This window comes from Aplysia californica, unplaced genomic scaffold (assembly GCF_000002075.1).
Source record: "Aplysia californica isolate F4 #8 unplaced genomic scaffold, AplCal3.0 scaffold00092, whole genome shotgun sequence".
NCBI classification, from domain to species: Eukaryota; Metazoa; Mollusca; class Gastropoda; order Aplysiida; family Aplysiidae; genus Aplysia; species Aplysia californica.
Genome location: NW_004797362.1, coordinates 1,244,829 through 1,267,740, shown reverse-complemented (window position 1 = coordinate 1,267,740; position 22,912 = coordinate 1,244,829). Strand labels below are relative to the sequence as shown.

The following is a 22,912-nucleotide window of genomic DNA, read 5'->3' as shown; positions in this document are numbered from 1 at the left end:
TCTCTCTCTCCCTCTCTCCAGTACATTCTTGAGTAAAGACAATCCCACAAAGCTTACCCAGACACATTCGCACACATTGATGAATTCACACAGTCATAAATTCTTACAGAACAGAACAGCATGAATAAACGATGCTGAGAGAACATAATAGATTACTGAGAGAATATATAATATTTGTATTGGGAATGTCGGAAATTACAGATTGAAGCTGGACTGAAACAAATGCGTTTTAAGTGCTGATTTAAATTTTGATAAAGAGGTGGACTCCCGTAGATGAGCTGGTAAAGTGTTGTATTGTATTGAGTGCTGCCGAATTTCCGCTGGGATGGTGTATCCCACTCAGCCTAGATTGGTCCATGCATGCAAGGCAGAATCAGCTTGCTCCCTTAGAGGCGTATCTACGGGACACAGCCTCGAGACAAACTCAAAAATAGTTATATTGACAGCAATCTTATTTTACATAAGTTTACCCTAGATCTCGATTCAATTGAAAAGAAGCGAAATCAAATTCATTAGTAATGAATTTACATTTATTGTCCAATATAAAAATTACAACTGCACTTTCCTCGATTTCACTGATGTATATTGTCAATGAGGAGGTGGCGACCGGCCTTTGCCGTTGCACGTAGACTAGAAGATGAGTTCAATTCACGTGTGTGGAGATTTTTTTTGTGTTAAATCGAGTACATGTACCTCGATCTTTCTGTAGGGACGTTGTATCTATGTCAGTTCGGATTGGCTCAGACAGACAGAGTCGAAAGCCGACCCCTTTATCATATCATTCCGATCTAAATCATGTTGACAGGGGTGTAAAACACCTACATTTTTTTAAACATTATGTGGTCAGTTCTCGAATTTTTCGCTCAGTTGCTTTTCTTCCAAACCTGAGCCAAGAAAATTTTCATGAGAATCATAAGAATGAAACATGAAATGTCACTATTCAAACGATTCCTAAATAAGTAACAAGCACTGTGCGTGGGCACCGTCGGAGCCCAGTAGAGAGAAATACCAAAGGAAATTAGTCTTTTTAAAAATAGTTTTAGTAGTTTTACGGCACTTGCAATACAATAAGGTCATAGAAGTGCCGAAGATTAGAGGTGTTACAAGAGAGTAACAAACACAAAAAAGGAAGGAGGGGAGATAGAGACGATAGATTTTTTAAAGGAAAGAAGGAGCAAACCACACCAGAGCACCCACCAACCACCCACCAACCACCCACGGAAATTAGTCTAACAGAATAAAGTCGAGGAGAAGAAGAAACGATGGTTAATTATGATGGCTTCGGAAAGCAGTAGCCGTTTGGATGAGACGCACTATAAGACTGGGTTTTTTGTTACCCTATGCTATCAAATTATTAGGAACAGTGAGTGCACTGTTTTGGAGCTTTTAAACACGACGCATTACGTTGTTTAAATGTTATTCATACTGATTTTTCAATTATGTTTTACTTTATCTGAGCCCCCCCCCCCCCTCATTTTTTTAATTTTTAAAAAAAATTATAATGAATGAATGAATGAATGAATGAATGAATTGGTTGATAAAAACAGGCAACATAATTACAATGAAATATATATGCAAATTCATCCTTCTAACTTCTAACACGTGTATGAGGGATCAAAATGTGCCATGACATTGCCTAGGTCTGCTGATAATCAGACATCATATGTCTGTTATGTTGTTGTAAAGAGTAAACACCCTTTTCAACAGTGCTTACCTTAATTCCTTTTTTCATAATATAATTGCCGAAGATTAGAAGTGTTACAACTTATTACAAGTGAGTAACAAACACAAAAAAGGGAGGGGAGATAAAGATGATAGATACTTGATAGGAAAGGAGCAAACCACACCAGAGAACCCGCCAACCACCCACTTACCTAAATTCAAGAAGCAGGACTTCAGAATGTATTGTAATGTTTATCTGAACTGAACCACATGGGTAGCGGGCTTTAACAACTCTCCAACAACCCACATTCAAGAATGCATGCATTGAGAAGTCGAAACTGTGTCCTCCACTTCGTAGGCCAGGATTATATACCAGCTGCGCTTAAGGTGCTCCTCCTACTCTGGACTTGGCATGATCAGATAATAGTAGAAGTTTGACACCCCCATCGACACGATTTAGACCATACAGAAAGCATACTCAGACCCTTAAGATTATTAAATACGTTTTTCACATACTGTTTAGCAGCAATATATTTAAACCATACCACAAGCATTGCAGTATTGCAGCCATTGCCAGCAGACAACCACAACAAACGGACCAAAAATCATATTTTTGGACAATTAAACTTTAATTACATTGTATGCAAACAAAACAGAAAAGCTTTTGGAATTGATGGATCAAATAGCAATAGAAAGATTTATTTAAATTAAAAAAGCAAAGCGTGAATCCCAATACACATGAATACATGTATGTCATAAATAATTGCATACCTGATAAATTACCTGAAAAATGGTCAAAATTGTCAGTCAGTATCGCATGCAATCGATGTCATGCAAACCAGTTCAATACTTTTTGGCTCTTTGCAAAATTTGGAACACAGTGGATGTCAGAAGAAAAGGAAAAGACGCTTCACCCTTTGACTAATGGAAATTTCATTTTTCTTCAATGAATAATGATACTGACAGAGACTGCATGCCAAACTGATGTTTTTAAACAAGAATCATACGTAAAACCAATGGAAACAACAAATCAAAGCCTACAATAAAACCCACAACCTGAGGAGAAAAGAGAGGCGTATGGGTACAAGACCTCTTGAAAACTACAAACATGAATCATGGCTCAATATATGTAAAAGATAATGTCCCATTCTAGAAAAATTGTAACCCATTAAAAAAACTAAACATTTCTATTCTTGGCCAAGAACAGGCCCAAAAAGAAAAAACTGATATTTAGCAGGGGTTCTGTCTGTTGCAGTATCATAAAGGGGTAGTCATTTACTTCAAATATTCTTAAACAATCATTTACTCTTGATGTCAAACTGTTGGAGACCAACACCAAAAAGAAGTTATGATGAGTACACTTTGGTGAGCAACTTCATTACTAAACTTCATTACTATTGTTATCTTATAGAAACAGAAGACCACTGTAAAGTAAACAGTAATTCTATAGAATATCCTCTACAATTCTATAGAATATCCTCTACTCTAAACAAACAAGAATAATTAACATCCCTGAAGTGCCTTTAGGCCCTCAACCTTTATTTCTCCTTGAAAAGGTACAAATATCCCACATTTTATAATTATAAACAGCCGATGAAGAAAATTATTTGACATGATATAATATAAGAAATTTCTGGCCTTCATGTCAGTAACTTATTGGAATGTACAACTTGAAGCCAGCTGAGATCTCATATGTGGATGATCTATTAATGGGTTGCTATGACCACAATTAATGTGAAGAGCCTTTGTTCAACTAAAACTTTCATGGTTAACACCCCTAATAAGCAGAAGGAGATTGAGACTTCAGATTTTCGCAAGTGACAAATAATTTAAAGCAATTTTACACAACTTGAAGAAAACTTAAGACCACAAACAGCTTACGGAAACCCCTGTTTGACACAGAAGAGAAACAAGGGGACAAAATGATGAACAGACTTATCTTCAACACTAATATTCCATTTTACATGACCAATCTGAAGTTAAGAAATTTTATTTGAAACAAACCTTTAGAACTGATGAACTATCCATAGCATAGCTCTCACCAGACTCCAAGCTTTACATACAAGAAAATCTGTGAGCAAATTTAAATTACAACTAAAAATATCTCAAAATAAATACAGGTACAATGGTATGTAGACAAAATAAAAGAATTAAAACAAAGCAGGAGTAAGATCAGTAAGTATCTCAAAACAAACAAAACAAAAGTTCAGATAAAAAACAAAAAGTGAAGCAGACGGAATCAAAGAACCAAAACACAGCCAAATAAAGATTGGTTTTCAACATAAGTTTAATATAAATTTATAAATAATAAAGAGCACATGGTCTCTTTCAAGTAGACACGGCTTTCTTTCTCTTCTTTCCTCACAACGTTATGAGGCAAAAGAAAAGAGAAAGGGACGGTTTTTGCAGTCAGGTTGTAGTTTACAAAGAATTTGCACACAAAAAAACAGGAACACCCACTCATAAAAACCACAAAAAAACTTGAAAAAAGATTTAGAAAAAGAAACGGTTCATGTGCCAAAAGAACAATGTGTTCAGAGTCACCAAGATACACTTGATAAAGTCTCTTGTAGCTGATAATTGATAACGCAGAAGGGCCCTTAAAGTTTGATACAAGGTTATTTATAGATGTGTATTTCTTGAAATAGAAAGCTCAAGCGACTTCACAATAACTCCAAGCTATTTCCAGTTTACCATCTCAGTCCTCACGGGGACAAACAGTATTGCAGCATGTTAGAAGCACACCTTAATCTTTCACGTATTGTGAGTTAAGATTACATATGAACTAATATCAAAGTAATATAAAATTTATATCCCATACCTGTGTATTCCTAATGTGTAGTTCAATAATAAAGTGAAAGAGAAACGACATTGATATTGAATCTTTGCGTCTGTCAGTAAACTGTAAAGTGTAGTTTACAGGATGATATGCTATAGAACATTATATGAGTATAAAGAGAAAACACACACAAAAACTGTGCTCAGCTATTGAAATTGAAAGCAAAAAAGTTTTGGTAAAGAAACTAAATGCACAAATCATATATCATAAATGTTCATACATGAGAGGGAGCGACCGAATGCAGACTCTACTAAAAGAAGAAAAAAAAAAAAAAACCTTCACCATTCTATAAAGGATTGCTACTAGAAGCAACCAAGTCTAATTGCTGATTTTTATCAAGCATTCACAGCTCTGTTCAGCTTTAGAGCATTGTTGTATAAGACGTGAGTATTGAATAAATGTTAATGCCTTTTTAACATTACCCTTACCAAAAAACTATACTGTATGTTCCTTTCAGAACAAGACAAAATTTGAAAGACTGGATTACAGAAAAAAATTCTTGGCAAAGAAAGTAAAAGGCAAATCTTACAAAATAATACTAAAAGTGAAAAAAAATAACCTAAGCCATACAAAATTTGTCCAAAATTTTTTTTAGATACTTCACATGATAGAATCAGTGACTGAAAGAACGAGGTTTGTAAGGCGTACAGTCCCCATAAAAAAAGTCATAAACTTTTTCAGAACTTTTCTGATCACCTCTAAACAGACCAAACATTTTTTTAAAGGCTTACTTCATACCTCCAGATGGAAAAAAGGCAATTAATTTCCACTGGGTACCATTTCAGTCAAAATGCTTCAGGCGCTTTTCTAATCACCTCTAAACAGATGTAAAAAATAGTTTAAAGGCTTACTCCATACCTCTAGAGGGAAAAAGCCAATTAATTCCCCCCTAGGGAACATGTAGTCTGAAGGCAAAGTTAACTTGACATCCTTTTCAATATAAAAGAAGCATATCTGACAAATTTCCATCAAACCAATTTTATTGTTCATCTTTCCTACACACATTCCCAGTAATCATTTCTGCAGCAAAAGTCTGCACCTGAAATAGTATCAATATCAATATTTTAACGCTTTAAAAGAAAGGGAACTTGGCAATCGACTAGAACAATCTTAATCCCAACGCACTGTGAATATATAATACGGAATTACACACAAAAATATGTCCATTGTTCTCAGTTATGGTGGGTAAAATAGGATCAGTCGATACATTTAAAGGAAAAAAAACAACCCCACGAAAACCAGGTATTTCTTCCGAAAGCTCAGTCTCGTTTGTTCTCAGACACAGTGACAAACTTCATGTTGTGCTTCTCCAAGCGCTCGATCAGATCTGTGTCCCAGAAGGCACTTCCAGCAGTCATGACGCCTCCTCTGAAGACAAAAACATACAGAATAAAGCGTTATAAAATGAAGAGACAAACAGACTTCATACCATGAAAATTATAGTCATAAAGTGGGGAGCACAAAAAGAAAAGAACATTGACATGTTGTTGTTGTTAGCGATCAAGTAGCATCTGAGCGTTAACTCCTCTACATGATGCCATTCTGTAATAGCTGCATGTCTGTTCTAATTGTTGTCTTGAGGAGTAGAGGCAATTAGATGTGTGGGGTAGCTTGGGAAAATAACATCCTCTCAAATCGGTTAGTTTTCTACAGAAGAACAGATGATGTTCCATTGTCTCAGAGGGGTTGCCACATAGTGGTCAGGCAGCAGACTGCTTTACTCCAATTCAGTAGAGATGTTAATTGAGAGGCACATGTTGTGTTCTTAGTTGGAAGATTATGGAGATATCTCCCCTCCTCAACTCATTGATTATGAACATTGACATGATGCTGGTAATTCTATGACCAAAAAAAAAAGCATGACAGACAGGAAAAAACTGAGTGATTTTGAAAATGGGAGATGTTCAACTTCAACTTTTCTGAAAGCCAAAGAGCCTAACCTTACACCAAAGATGTCAGCAGTTTGGGTAAGAGACTTAATTCTTAAAAAATAGAGGCAGCAGCAAGCAGTTAACAATTAGGGAAATAAAAAAAATATATATATAAAAGTACACCAGAGCCTACGTAGAGACAGGAAAATTGCCCCCAACAGCATCTTTTAAGACAAACTTATTAATACAAATGCTAGCAGAGGAGAAGTGTACAGAGCTATAAGTTCTGAAATTTAAAAAAGGCTGTTGCCTGACAGTATTCACTTACGGCTGGCCAAACTTGTCCTTGCACTTCAGCACTGTGACAGCAGACTGAACCATGCAGATTGGTGTGGTGACATACCCTGGTTCTGAGGGAAAAAAACCATAACATTCCACTATAGTACTTTTATTTTGGCTGAGTTAACAAGGAGTCTCGAAAAGAGAAGACAGTCAAATCAACAGATAAAAAGCAAAGAAGTAGCCCTTTCCTACCTTATACCCATAACAATAAAAATGTTAAGTTTTAGAAAATAATCCAACAGATGTCACTGGGTGTCTGTCTCTTTTCATGAAATCATAAGAAAATTCAAGATGGTCGCCATGGTGACCACATTTTTTGCGAAAATTAAAAAATTCTTCTAACATGTTCTTTATATGACCCTTCAATGTCACTGTCGTCATGTTTCAAGATACTGTTGTCATGAACAGCAGAAATACTTAATCTATTAATGATTGCCTTAATATAGATATATCTAACTGTGCACCCTTTAAATGATTCTGAACCACCGTTAATTTTTTAAAATTAGAAAGTTAAGTGGTTCGGAAGTTTTAGACGACCAAAGTGACGAATTTTCACAAATATAATACAATTATTATTATTACTATTATACCATTAACAGCATAACAAAGAAATTGCATAATCAATCAATCAAAGTTAATCGAATGCACAAATGCAAGAGTTTTTGCATTTTTAACAATAGGTGCTTCTACTTTAAACACTCCACTTCAAACACAGCGAGTTAACATTTAAAAATTTACGAGTTGCAAAGTTCAATTTCGTATAAAAAGAAACAAATCAGTTTGTTTTTAAAATCCTGCAAACTGATTTATTGTCAGCTGTCAACAATACTTGTATGCTCCCTTAATGAAAATAGCAATGGGAGGGCAAAGGCTTTTGTTTGACTCAGTTTTGGTCAAGGGCAAGGCCAAAAGAGACTATACCAAGAGATAGAACAAAACTGAAAGCAGTATCTAGCTGTTTCTTCCTTTACCTGGACCCATAACTTTGGTGATGACAATCTTGTTCGGCTTTTGTCCACTTCTGTCCTTCTCCACATTAGGGTAGCCATGTCCAACAAATGTCATGGCGAAGGATGTAGAATCAATCTGAGACAAAGGGAATTGAATCACTTTAGTAATATAAATGCCATGACATAATTTAAAGGTCACTGTAACTAATTGGAACTTTTGCACCAGCAGGATAAAGGGGCAAGCCCAGGACAGGGAAAGGTAGAAAGGGATTTTAAATGGCCTATATGCAGGGTGAGAAAGGTAGTTAAGTTTTTAGTAAGAGTTTTACGGCACTTGCAACACAAAAAGGTCAAACGAGTGTCAAAAAGTAGAGGTGTGACCACGGAGCAGCAATAACAAAAAAAGAGGAGAGATAAGGATAATAGATGTTTTTTGGGGTTTTTTTTATAGTAGAGGGTTTTATGGCGCTCGCAACTGCATAAGGTCATATGAGTGCAAAAGGGTGAGTGTCAATAGAGAAGTCTTTACAGGGAATCAGACTTAGACTGCTCACCTCTCTAGCTTCAACAGCACAAGGTCTGCTTCGACTATCAAGGCACCCCAAAATAGCAGGTCACAAGGGAGTGGCAAACATACAAAAGAAGTAGAGGTAAATGACAACAGTAAGGATCAGGAAAAAAAAAGCAGCAGTTCCCTGTTGTAGATCAGGCACAGTAATGAGCGTGACATGACTCAGCCCATTTACAATTCTACTATGCTTGAACGAGATATGTCCCCCCTTTGGGAATGGCCTAAAGACACTTCAGTCAGTGGCACTACCTCGTGAACGAGATATGTCCCTCCTTTGGGAATGGCCTAAAGACAGTTCAGTCAGTGGCACTACCCTGGGGGGTTTATAGATGTTTGATAGAGGAGAGAAGGAGCAATCCACACCAGAGCACCCGCCAACCACTACACAGTTTAAATTATTCAGAAGGCAGACTGCTTCAACCCTGCTTGTCAAGCCAACCCAAGTTGAGTGGGATACAGCATCCTAGCAAAGATATCTAATAAAATAAAAAATTTGAACTCACATCCACAAGTGACAGCGAAGAGCCTAGCCACTACTACATAGATGCCAGGCAACGTGATTTGTTTCTTAGCATTGGTAATGATTTATAGCAATCAAACAGGCTGGCGAACATTGTAAAAAAATATGTCAAAAGCAAGAGAAATACAGTACAACACAGCTATAGCGGGACATTTGGTTCCTGAAGAAAAATCCCGCTGTTGGTGAGTTCCCGCTATAGGAATGCAAAGGGGAAATTACCCCAAAATTTCTAAAAATCCACATGATTACCTCCTTCCCATATTAATTAAACATGTGATTTAGATTAATCTTCCTTTTCTTGTCAACTTCATTGATTATCTCGGCCTTTAATTCAAGTGAGAAGCATTTCCTTTTGTCTTTGTTGGAAGCCATCTTTTCATCGGTCTCGTTGCTTGTGTTGTCTATCATACCAGTAGGCCTACTGTAAAACTGGTGAAGTGGATGCATGCGTATGCCTTATGAGCATCAACGATCGCAATTCAATGAATCAGGAATCACACCCTACACGCTCTCCTCTTCTTTTACTTTTGGCATAGCCTAGGCTGGGGCTGTGGCCTATATGCTTTCAATACTGAGCGTCTAAGCTACGGCACATCACTTTTGGAGTGGCTCACAAAACGCCTCTCTCCACACCATCTCTCTCTGCCGCCTGCCCCACCTCACATCACTGGACTGGCCAATCACAGCACCGCACCGTTGACTGCCTGTTTAGAGCCTGCCTACAGCCCCCGAACCCCCTTAACCCCAGCTAGAGCTCGTTCGAACTCTCCCGCTGTATCCAAGTTCGAGCCTTTCCTTGCCCCGCTAAACCCAAGCACAGGTAATTGAGTTTACATAGAGAAAAAAAAGGCGGATTCTGGTAAGGTCCCGCTGTAGGGATGGTCCCGCTGTAGCGGGTGCCACTATAGTCATGTTCTACTGTATACGGCTTATCACTGAGTAATAAATAATGGTTCAAGGGAAAGAACCTACGGTCAAATTTTATACTGAGTTGTACCCCTTGCCTTTTACAGTTTAATCTGACCAAGACAGAATTGCAAGGGAGCCAAGAAAAAAATTCGATCTTAGACATTTTCTATTTTGGAAACGGCATTTCAATTTAGGGGGGAAGGTCATGGGTGGGGGTTTGGGTTCCAGAAGGCCAGCCCATATGTGGTGGAATCAAGGGTCATCTGTCTAGTCCGCATACGTCAGTCTAACATATTCATTGCCACCAGTTCTTGCATCTAATAGGACCACCATTTGCCCAATGCCACCCCTGTCCTGAATGTAACCACGATTAGAAATGCAATGGAAACAAATTTGAGATTTTTCTTTGTTTCAAATCAGGGCTGAGTGGGCAAAGACAGGTCAAAACCCTCCGAAAGAAAGGAATTTTTCTTTCCAGTCCAAGGGTTGGGCAGGTTTCCGTTTTATAGAGGGAATTATAGAGGAATTACTGAAGGGGGGGAGGGGTGAAAGGGAGATTCCGTTCTGACATGTTTATGACTCGGACAGGTGTCTTTTAAGGCACGTTCAACTGTACTTCAATTTTTTTAACCTTTTCTCTTCATTGAATCTCATGTGATGAAAATGCCATGATACTGCGGTAAAAATGCCATAGTAATGAGTAAAGTGACAAAAGAATACTAGGCAAACTTTGAAAAAAAAAATTTTCTTCTGGAAAACTGGAAGTCCCTCTTCGAATACTTTTTCCCCCTCAAAATAAAGAACCTGTAATTTAGAGAAAAAAACGTTGCAGACTTGAAACCTTGACAAAAATTCACAGCCACAAGAGATAATGCAAAATCAAGAATTTAAAACTGAGTTGACATTGCAGTTCAGGTTCAAAACTGCTAGGAGATACACAAAATCCTTTGAATAAAGATTTAGTTACCTGTTTTTTGGTTGGTCCACCTTTCTTGAAAGCACCAAAAGAGAAGATGTGTGGATACTGGGGGGGGAAAAAAACAAAAAACAAAAAAATCTTTATTTTATTGTCTCATTGATAATTGAAGTGGGACAATGGCTAAGGGAAGTCAAGGTAACAACCCAAGTCACATCATTGCATCTAAATTCAAACAAGTAGCCACTAAATAAAGATCACTATGAGTTAAAATGGTCTCAGCCACCTGAGCAACTTTTTACTTTAAAAAAAAATACAAAAATTAGTTTAGCGCTTGTATCTGAGAATGCATTCAACACCCTTTTCAATACGATAAGGTCACTTATGAGTCTGGACCTATAGTACATCACTTATTACCAAATGGACCATGCCAAATAAATGGAGGGCCATGAAAACTCCCAAAACAACCCAAGTTCAACAAACAAACGGTTAGGGACTCAAAACCAAGGTCATTCACATTATAAATAGTCCAGCATGATACCGGCTACAGTGACACAGCGTCATACACACAAATCAATGAGCTCACCTTCATCAACAAAGACTGGCCAAGGGAGAAGCTGGTCATGAGGGCAAAAATAACAGCAAAGACCATGACACCAAGAGCAGCTCCGAGACTTTTGCACGCCACATAGGGGCAGAACTCAATCTGAAATGACAGACACAAGAAAGGCCGACAATTATGAAATGAGAGGGCAAAAAAAGTATACAACAAATTCATTACTCCAAACACAATGGCAAGGTGATCTAAGATGGTTGAACATGAACAGCTGATGATAATTACAAGGTATGATATTACTTGAATCATCCATTGAAAAAGATAAGGCATGAGATACCCTTAGGTATAGTAATAGTAAGGTACGATTAATTTTCTTTTTTCGACGCAATGTGATATGTGAACATAATGTACATCACAAAAGCACAAATAATTAGACTATTTGTGTGTTGAAGCTTCTGAAAGTCTGCAGTCACATTTTGTGACACTGAGAAATTCCCTTGCATTTAACTTCAATTTTTCCTAACTTAATTTCAAGTTGTTTTTTTTAAATGCTACAGTCCTGAGTTACTGGGCAAACTTTAAAAAATCCTTTATTTTTACTATAAAAAAAACTGAAGTCCACAATAAAGGCCTTCAAAAGATGAAGCAGAAGAAACTTCATAAATAATTATGAAAGTCTGAAGGTAGACAGCCCAGCAGCACCTTTCAACCACCCACATGCAAAACCTCTGAGCAGCAAGTTCATGTATGTATATTTACAGATACTGTGCTTCTTCCACAAAGCACTCAAGAAAGTTGACAAGTAGATTCAGGCATCTAACAAAATAAAATCAATACCAAATAAAGTTATTTTTTCAGAAGAGACAATGTTCTAAGCATATTTAAATTCCATTTTTTTAATTCAGTAATTTCATACTTCAGTTCCCTTTATTTGAGTATGTCCCACGGCACTATTGACAAAATTTCTTATTTCTGAAACAAGCATTTTCTCTGGGAAGAAAATCAAAACTAAGTAACATAGTACATACTGGCTTTTCCAGTCTGTCAGTAGACAAGAGATTCCTGATTGTCCGTGTGACAACGGACTTGTCGCTCCCAGGAAATGGGAGGCACCATTTGTTCACTTCTTTACTAAAGAACAAAGTGGACCTGAAAATAAGACCAAATGTCAAGACTAAGATTAGTTTTAGTGGGAGTTTTACGGCACTTGCAACGCAATAAGGTCATAAAAGTGCCAAAGATTAGATATTACAAACACAAAAAAAGATGGAGGGGAGATTAGGATGACAGATGTTTGATAGGAAAAAAGGAGCAAACCACACCAGTGTATCTGCCAAGCAACCACAATTTCAAGGATGAATCAAAAAGACATGATTTCTGAAGTCATTACAGAGTAGCATATCTTGTCTAACAAAAGCACTGATGCTCTGAAATTTGAATGCAAGTTGTTGCAGCATAAAAATTCTGTAAATTATAGGCTATGCCTTAAAAACATGGGTCATCAGAAGAAATAAAACAATCCAGATATTATTATGTAATGCCATGAAGAAAAACGATTACAAACTTGTACCACATAATTACGTCAGTGTAAGTCTTGTCCATATAGTCTAGGATTTAAAACAATTGTTGCAACACAATAAGGTCATATTACTGCCGAAAATTAGAGGTGTTACAAGAAAGTAACAAACAAAAAAGGAGAGATAAGGACGATAGAAGTCTGATAGAAAGAAAGGAGCAAATCACACCCGAGCAAATACCAGTCACCCATGTTTTGACTCGGGCTGAGTATCCATGGCACGATCAAAGTCAAAACAATAATTCTCTTCATAAAGTTGTTTGCCTGTTTTTTTTCCTGATATGTTATATAACATGATATACAGGAATAAAAGTAAGCTCATATTTGCTTTAAATTTAAGCTCATTACACAAGTACACTCACCTTTTAGGGAGTCTGAAGTCATACTTGGGCATCGGGTCTGGGAACAAAGACCTTCTCAAAGGCTTCAGCTCTTTAGCATGAGCAAAACCATGAATAGCCGACTCCAAGGTGCCCGTGTTGATGGCTGCACCCTAAAATAATTGGGAAACCTTCAACAAAAGGCTCACGAAAATGAATTCCGCTACAGTTTCAATTCAAAACAAGATGAAAATGAAAACGTGGCACCAATAGTTCATCAGAAGCATGGAGGAGGCAAAAGACAAGCAGATTGCTGACACAATCTTTAGAGCTTACATCACTCGGAAGAAAATGTAAAGACAATAACCCAATTTGGCAGGGAAATAGGAGTTATTATGCAATTTCTCAAATAAAGCAACTGGACACTTAGTAAATAAAAATCTCAAGAACATAAAACAAACTCAATACACGAATAAAATCTTTTTTTTTTTTAGGTAATTGTTTATTGGTGCTCGCAACTGAACAAGGTCATATAAGCGCGCTTGACACACTAAATATTTTCAGTTGAAAGGAAATTTGGAATTTTCCCCCTGTGGCGGCCGAAGCCTATTTTTATCAGTTTTGGACCACCATGGAATCTTTAACATGCGTAACTTGCACACGGGACATCCAACATTTTTCGCCCTTGTTCGAGAAGGCTAGATGTAGATCTCTCCTTCCAGAGGATCAGTGCGAGGCTGAAAGACTGCCATAAGAAGGAGCTAAGGAGAAGCAGCAGAAAGAGTCAGGAGCTCAGAAGAGGGGGGAAAGGGAGTGAGGAGATGGAGGTAGACAGTGGAGACGACAGAACATTGTTAGAGAGCAGGAAAGGATGTGAAAGGAGAAAATTTTAGAGAAGAAAATTTCCGGAGAAAATTTTAGAGAAGAAAATTTCCTGCTGCTATCCGAATTCGAACCTGGGACCTATTGAATGAGAGGCGAACACCTTAACCTCTAGACCACAAGAACCGCCCATCATTTTAACGACCTAGATTTGTAGAAACCTTTAGCACTAAAGCCCTTACTTTTCAAACACATCTGATCAAGAAATAAGTGCAATAGTTCATCCAATGGTCATCCTTACAAGTAATCACCTCAGGTGCATCCAGTCACTTTGCCCCACTTCCATGTCAACTGTACAACTTCCAGTTACAAACAGTCGACCATCATCTTTATTTTGGTAAGAGTTTTACGGAACTTGCAACACAATAAGGTCATTAAGTGTAGAAGATCAGAGGTGCTACTTGAGAGTAACAAACACAAAAACAGAAGGAGGAGTGATCAGAACGATAGATGTTTGGTAAGAAAGAAAGAGCAAACCACATCAGAACACCCACCAATCACTTACAACCATCATCTTCTCCATTGAGAAAATTATAAAACTTGAGAATGCACTTTGTTCCACAAACACAGACTATCTTCAACTCCTCATATCAAACAACAACATAACTTAAAAGCATGGCTGGAAATATGGGTGAAGTTTGGTTTAGTGGTCACTGCATAAAAAACATCATCTAACACATTGCTCAAATTCTTTCTACTCATTACAAATAATGATCACACATCTTTATCTTACTAAAAACTTACATCATTGCCAGTCTCAGTTGTCAGAAAGCTTTCAACATTGGAGAGTTGACCTGTAAAAATTTTTAAATAGAAATGAAGGTGTAACCTGTAATAATAGGGGATTTCACCGCTCATGAAGACATTCTTTATGGAATGCGTCTCAGATACAGTAGAACTTTTCGAAAAAATTAGTGACACTCCAATTCACAATTCAAAAATGCACTTACAAATCTTTAGCAACCTTTTCAGTGTCTTTAACACAAGTCAGTCAGATTGTATATTCTTTCTTCTCTCCACATTTCTCAAATGTTAATAAAGTGAATGAAATGTTCTTGACTCAGCTATGAAATATATTATTAAGTGTGCTGGCCCATGAGGAATATTTGGAAATAAAAACCTGTTACGTTTTAGTTAAGAGTTTTACAGCACTTGAACAAAAATTGGTCATTATATGTCCTGAAGATTAGATACGTTAAGTACTAGAGAACAGCATACAAAGAAAAGAAGGATAGAAAGGATGATACAAGTTTGATAGGAAAGTAGACCAAATCACACCAAAGTGCCAATCCATCACCCATCTTTATAAGAAAATAGAACGAGAAATTAAAACAGGAAAATCACAAGTAACATGGAGAAATATTTCAAAGTTCTGACCGCTGATGAACCACACACAGCATAACCACTTTTCTCTAGGCATCTGCCATCTGCCCTTAAAATGGTATTCTGCCTGAAGTAGTTTTCACATATATATTCTTCCCCTTATGACTCCAAAGTAGCGTATGGGAAGCGTGTTGACAAAATTAGTTATGTTTCATATTCAAGCCTAATGGAAATAGATGCATCACGCTTAGAGGTGAAGTTTTGATAATTTATAAGTATGAAAAAATAATAAAAGGCAAGCTATACATGAAGAATATGGCGTCCACAGAAAATCTAGTTTGACCCTAGTGTCAATTTTTGGCCAATATCTCCATTTGTGGATTGCGAGAAGTAACTAATTTTGTCCCAACCCCTCAAATACCTCAAAGCTATACGTACCTCCAGTAAACTGCTTCTGAGTATACAGCATGCCCATTTCTGCTGGAATACTGTCAAAGCCAACAGCTCCAATCACAAAGACACCATTTTCTTTTGCCTTTCCATTGTACATTAACTGCATCTTTTCCAGATACTTGAAAAGGATGTAAAGAAAACAAATCCATCACCACAAAATACTGTTTTGTTTTAACATTTTTAGTAACTCTAGAGCGTTTTGATTATTAAATTCTAATAATAGCACACTTAAGTCCCTGAACACAGTGGAGACACTCCAGGAAGTAAATTTCAAGCCGAACTAAAACATGATAATAGACTATTACTATTACGGTAATGATATAGTCACAAGCATGCAAATGGACACACAAAAAGCATTTTATGGGAAATTCATGCAGTTCACACGTGAAATTTTTCATCTGACTACCACAAACAGCACAAGATAAGACGCATTGCTTCACACACCTGTCGCATCAAAAGTCAAGATGTAATACAATAGCTTTATTAAGGAAACTAAAAGTATTGCTCTGCAATCACCAGTGATAATGTAATGTAACTTATATACAGCGAGTCGGTATAAAAAGTTTTTAAAAATCATTGAGGTATAAACTTTTCCACAGAAGTTCAAGGACAGATACAACTCCTAAAGGAATAAACCCAAAGCTTTGATGCAAAGACTGGAATACCATCCACATAAAAATGAATCATAAAAATCAAACAAAAACGTCAGGATTATTTACACAGGGTGTGGGTTAATAAATCTAATATTCTAATTTTTTTTTTTACAAATAATAAAGAATGATCATTACTGATGAAAGAAAATGAATTACTTAGAAATGATTACTGAAAAACAGCTTTTACCTGTGGCTCTCCACTGATATCGAGATGGTGGGCACCACCTTCAACACATGCCTTGACCACTTGCTCTCCATAGAAGCGATACTGGGAGGAAAAATCAACAGCACTTAACACAGTATGACATTACTGCATTAAAAGAGTAACTATCCAAAGGAATTCAGACCGAATTTATCAACTAACATAGCACTGAGTATTTCATCCCACAGTAATGTAAATCTAGGCCCTGAGGAGGCTATAGTAAGTCCACTGGGACCCAAGACATATCCCTATTACAGACAAACCCTACACTAGTCGGAGTCAAGTTTACGAGACTAAATCGAGAACTAGGAAGAAGAAGAAGAACATACACTTACTGATGCGCTTAATCAATGGAATTATAATTTTATTACATAGATTACCCACTGCCAGTTCATCAGGTATTGCTCTTTTCTTTTCCAGTGATTTTGTGTCTTTTTTTTTCTATTACTTTAGTCTAGTGGAGGCTCACTAGACATTTTGTGTAAGCAACAATAATAATGATTGCATATTTAACTTATTTTATCCTTTCTCTATCCTACTGCATGCTCTGTGCACTTTAGAACTTTTTGTAACCGAATAGCTATCATTTGTTGGGAAAAGGAACACGCATAGATCTGGCTGCAGCAGATCTAGTGCCCAGTGCCTACTTTCCATTCAGTTATTTATTCCCATTACAAGTCTCACCACTCCATGGAGAGACAATGTGACAATGTGGTGCCACACCAAGGTCACATAAGTCACTGATTGGAAAATTTGCGTCAACACCACCAAAGTGCATCCAGCTTTCCCCCTCCCCCGTTACTGCATACACATATAACACATAGAATGTGAATCAACTTAGACCTACAAGGAGTCGAGTAGGTACAATTCGCCAAGCTAAATTTTTCCTTCATTTGATATTTTTCTGCTTTCTTGTCCATTTGTTTTATGATTTTGTCAATGGTTTGACCATTATTACAGCCAAGCATATCGATCCAAATGCCTGCCATAAAAAAACGAATTTTTTACCATAGGCCTACAGTATAAGAAAACAGACTGGGAGAATTACTGTAAGCCTGCTATTGTCAGTATCCTGCTATTACCCAGTTATGTGAGTCCATCAGTAACAAAGAGGCTTGCAAAAATGTTGAAAGTTAGTTTTAGTAGAGGTGTTACGGCGCTCGCACCTGCATAAGGTCATATGAGCGCCAGAAGATTAGAGGTGTTACAAGAGAGTAACAAAAATAAAAAAAGAAAGGGAGAAAAAGACGATAGATGTTTGATAGGAAAGAAGAAGCAAACCACACCAGAGCACCTGCCAACCACCTACAAAATGTTGAAAGGTGACAGACTTTACAGCTGGGCCCAAGATAAGGACACTTAGAAAGGAACCAGACTTTCTCTCTCAGTCACTTCAAACATGAACAGTCATTTCCTTAATTGAGCAAAGAACACCAACCCATCCCATGATACCAATGACAACTCTTACTCCATGCCACAGAGACTAAAAATACACAGTTTAGTTTTAGTAAGAGTTTTACAGCACTTGAAACACAATACAGTCATATTTATAAGTGCTGAAGATTAGAGGTGTAACAAGCGAGTAAGAAACACACAAAAAAAGGATGTTTGACAGGAAAGAAGGAGCAAACCACACCAGAGCACCCGCCAACCAGCCACAAAAATACACATTTCCCCATGCATGTAAACAAAGCCATCTAAAACCAGAGTAAAGCAGAGTGAGTAGACATTAAAATCAACATGCAGCAGCTGTGACAAGAAAGAGAATAAACACCACAGACTACCCTGTACTCAAGTCTCTGGATCATCACACTATCTCATCTACAACCCAGATAGGAAAGATTATTATCATATTTCCTTTTGATTTTAGATTGTCGAAACATATTACATCCCTATATAATATGACATTGTTCTTTCAAGCAAAATGAAAAAAAAAGTGGGTTGTTTTTTTTAGTAAGAGTTTTACGGCACTTGCATCACAGTTAGGTAATATGGGTGCCGAAGATTAGAGGTGTTACTAGATCAAGATAGTAACACAGATAAAACAAAGAAGAGAGAAAAAAGTATGACAGTCCAGAAGTTTAATAGGAAAGGAGCAAACCACAATAAAGCACCCACCAACCACACACAAAGGGAAAAAAAAAAACAGGACGATAAACAGAGACCATGAAAAAGGGAACATCAGTAGTGTCTCTCTAAAACTCGTATTAAAAAGGGAAATACAGCCAAACCGGTCAAATACAACCATCCGTTGTTTTCGAGAAAAGTGGGCCTCTTAGGCAGGTGGTCCTCTCGGACAGGGCCATTTATATCTTTGAGCTGGTTCAACTGTACTTCTTCCAAACCCTCACTTTATGTATAATTTATGCTTTGAAGTATATCCACGGTATACTACTATACTTTCCATTTAATTCATCCAATTCAGTTATTCAAAAACCTAATATTATTGGTAACATCATGTTTCCTTTTTTTTGTAAGTGTTTTGCGGTGCTCGCAGTTGCATAAGGTCAAACGAGCGCACGGGGCACACATTAAACATTTTCAGTGGGTAGGAAATTTTGAATTTTGCCCGGGAGGGGCGGCCGAAACCTACTTTTATCGATTTTAGACCACCAAGGGATCTTTAACGTGAGCAACTTGCACACGGAACCCCCAAGATTTTTGTCTTTGTTCAAGAAGGTTAGGTGTAGATCTTTCCTACCAGAAGATCAGGGGTGTGGCAGAACGACAGCAGTAAGAAAGAGCCAAGGAGTAGCAGTAGAAAGGCTGCAGAAAGATTCAAGAGCCCAGAGGAGGGGGCAAAGGAGGTGAGGGGGTTGGTGGGGGCGGAAAGTGGAGACAAAAGCAGATGACAGAACATTGCTAAAGAGCAGGAAAGGAGGTGAAAGGAGACAATTTTAGAGAAGAAAAATTTTTCCACCGCTACCCAGATTCGAACCCGGGAACTTTGAATGAGAGGCGAACGCCTTAACCTCTAGGCAGCGAGAAACCCCCCCCATAGTGAATAAGAAACTACAAACAGAATGTAATACACTATTATAACACTTACGGGACCAACACAGTTTAGGACAAGTTTTGTCTGTTCGGCCATTTCCAGCAAAGACGTAGGACTACCAGTGTCAGCAATAACAACAGGGACTTCTTCCAAGTTCATTCCTGGAAGAAAAAAGTGAATTTCATTCAATGACTTTGAAGTTAAAAAGTATTCAAAAAGTACAAACATGAAATTTTCAGAGACTGAGAAAATCCTTTTAAGAAATGAAAATCAGTACACATTTTATTTTGAAAGGAGCACAAAGAAGGGAAAAGGGCTTTTAAAAGAATTCACAGATGAGAGGGGCTCGGGGAGTTTCAGCCAATATAATAGAACTCAGAGACACACTAAAAAAAAAATGATTCTGTAATAAATCCATTGTGTACTCATTAAAGCTCCAGATACCATTAAAAAATTTTATCCAAAAGCTACACTTCTAAGTTACAACACGTAAGTTTTCCAAAGTAATATATTAAGAGACATATTTATTAAGCATAGGCCTACCCACACTAGCCATTCAGATGTACAAAAAGCGAGTAATTATTCCATTTGAACTTGCATCACAGGCTGAGCAAGTAAAAACCACTGATGCTTCTCAATGTTTTCTTTTTTCTCAAAAGTGACAATATTTTTTTTCCTGGTAAGTGTTTTACGGTGCTCGCAGCTACATATGGTCATATGAGCACACAGGACACATCTTTTCAGATGGTAGGAAATTTTGAATTTTGCACGGGTGGCGGCTGAAGCCTACTATCGATTTTGGACCACCAAGGGATCTTTAACGTGAACAACTTGCATGACATGGGACCTCCGAAATTGTTCGCCCTTGTCCGAGAAGGCTAGGTGTAGATCTTTCCTACAATATGATCAGGGGTGTGGCTGAAAGACAGAGCAGTAACAAGGAGCCAAGGAGTAGCAGTAGAAAGAAAGACTGCAGAAAGAATCAGGAGCCCAGAGAAGGGGGCAAAAGAGGTGAGGGGGTGGGGGAAGAAAGTGGAAACGAAAGCAGAAAACAAAACATTGCAAGAGAGCAGGAAAGGAGGTGACAGGAGATGATTTTAAAGAAGGAAAATATATCCATTGTTATCCGGATTCGAACCCGGGACCTATTGAATGAGTGGCGAACACCTTAACCTCCAGGCCACGAGAGCCCCCAATGACAATATCGAAAGCACATGAAACACAGTTCTAAAGTAACAATAGGGCCTATGTATGCAGGCTGGCTCAGCAGAGAGTGTAGACAACTTCCAAAAGTCAATGTGCACTACACGGTAGGCTAAAATACTTGCCCATGATGTTGATTACGATGGTCTTATAAATTAAATTGCCGAATTTCTTTTATAGAAAGCATTGATTCTTAGCTCCTTTAAACAATTCTGTGTCCCAAAATCAGCAGTCATGAAAGGACTTGGTTGGGACTAAGGGCCTAGACAGACGAGATATAAAAATGGCAATACAGTAGGCCTTAAGCTAATTTTTTTTTTTTTTATAGAAGAATAGGAGGGGTGGCTCAAGCAGAATTTCTCCTCAATCCTTGACAAGTGTAGTGTTGCCTGCTGAAATTGTTAAATGAAGTGGCTAGCCGGCTAGACTGAGAGTCTAGCCATACTTAGATCTAGGTTTGGCCCTAGTCTAGCCGTACTTAGATCTAGGTTTGGCCCTATCGACTCAAGCCTGTTAAGTACACAGGTCTCAGATCTAGATCTAGTAATTATTCAGGTTCAAATACATGCAAGTCAGTAAGGCACCTTTTGGTTTTGTCTGAAATACAAATACTTTAGGCATTGCAAACTAAAAATTTCATTTACAATTCAGCCATCAATATTAAGTACGGCTAGACTGACAGTCTAGCCGTCCTTAAGTACGGCTAGCCTGGCTGTCTACCCGTACTTAAGTACGGCAAGACAAGAAGTCTAGCCGTACACTTATCTTAGGCCCTATTAACATTAGAAAACAGGAGGTTTAAAATAATGCACTGTCATTAAGGTAAGGCACCTGGTTTCGTCTCAAATACAAATACTTTAGGTACTGCACACTAAAAATGTATATTTACAATTCAGTAGGCCTATTTTTTGTAAATGGTGAGTCTAGCCATCATATTAAGAATAAGTACGGCTAGACTGGCAGTCTAGCCGTCATTAAGTACAGCTAGCCTCTTCCATTGTTAAATTATAAGTAGCCTAGGGCCTGGAAATCTAAATCTAGATTCTAGATCTAGATACTCTGTCTCTTGTTCTATTTTCCATCGATAAAAATCAATAATTTTTAGGCCCAACTACTAAACTAATGTGGGGGCGGGCGAAAAATAATGACAATTTTAATGTAAACAAACCAAACGTCAATCATCAATGATTCTGAAAAGTACTTTTTAATTTTTGTAATTACCTGTACGCTGGGATGCATCACCCAGGACTTTCTGCAGCTTGTCCATATTTCGTCCAGAAACTGCCCATTTCAGTCCCTCTTCTTCTGCAACGCGGGCGACTTCGTCCACAACATACTGACCGGTAAACCCAGACGCTCCAAAAACGATCATGTCATACTTCCTCGTAGGGCTCGAACTTGAAGCCATGGCTGCACCTTCGACCGATTCAGCGTAGTCAAAAATCCCTGAGAAAACCTTAAGACGTTAAGGATCGACCTTGATCTGATGCACTTATAATCACAGTGGTGTAACACACAGTAGATTGTTCTCGAGTTCACAGCCTGCACTTTTAGTCCTTTCTGCTGAAGTTCTACTTTAGGTGGCACGAACCTGCCTTCCGTCAAAGGAGTGATCTCCCGTTATTCTATTCGATATTATCACACAACGTTACAGTATCGAGTTAAGTAAACAATGTTTTACATCAGGTATTTTCAAGTAGAATTATGAAATCTTCCGATTTTGTTCTGTTTGAAGAATATTGAAGTTACTCTTTCAGTTAAACAATGTTATTAAACATTTTGTTGAATGAAAATGTGTCATGTTTAAGGCGGTCATGCCAAACGAGCTTGGGAGTATCGCGATACTAGTAAAATTCAATGTTTTCGATCTGCGCATACCAACGCCGTGACCAACGTTGAACTTGATCACTGAGCAGAGTTCACTGACCTCTGAACTGTTGAACTTTCACGTTATTGTCACACAGGGTCAGTTCATAGAGCAAAATCTCAGACAGGATGGGTGAGTATTTATTTGTTTTCGTTCTTATTTTTCCTTTTCGGTTTTGGTTTAGTTTAGAGTTGCCGCATTTTATTTATTTAATTTATTCAATTTTACTTTTTGGTTTGTTTTTTGGTTTGTTTTTGTTTCGACCATTGTTTGTTGGTATTTTATTGCGTGCGTGCGTGCGT

The 22,912-nt window shown here is 37.7% G+C and overlaps 1 protein-coding gene across 1 annotated transcript; it reads right to left on the bottom strand.

The window, feature by feature from the left end:
* Positions 1-2,272: 2,272 nt before the first annotated feature.
* Positions 2,273-22,766, bottom strand: LOC101845613 (saccharopine dehydrogenase-like oxidoreductase). Its single transcript, XM_005094967.3, has 12 exons — positions 21,965-22,766; positions 19,595-19,701; positions 16,531-16,611; positions 15,676-15,808; positions 14,659-14,708; positions 13,075-13,205; positions 12,165-12,285; positions 11,167-11,286; positions 10,632-10,688; positions 7,686-7,800; positions 6,701-6,782; positions 2,273-5,869 (listed from the first exon to the last, which is right to left on the bottom strand). Exons 1-12 carry the CDS (start codon positions 22,149-22,151, stop codon positions 5,761-5,763), a joined length of 1,293 nt encoding a protein of 430 aa, XP_005095024.1. The 5' UTR covers positions 22,152-22,766; the 3' UTR covers positions 2,273-5,760.
* Positions 22,767-22,912: the final 146 nt, after the last annotated feature.

Bases quoted from the DNA above. Each gene is read 5' to 3' on its own strand.
- LOC101845613 (XM_005094967.3), bottom strand. From the start codon at position 22,151: ATGGCTTCAAGTTCGAGCCCTACGAGGAAGTATGACATGATCGTTTTT. The intron at 16,612-19,594 runs GTAAGTGTTATA...TTTTCCTCCCAG, and splicing joins TCCTAAACTGTGTTGGTCCC to TATCGCTTCTATGGAGAGCA. The intron at 13,206-14,658 runs GTAAGTTTTTAG...CAATTATTTTAG, and splicing joins CAACTGAGACTGGCAATGAT to GGTGCAGCCATCAACACGGG.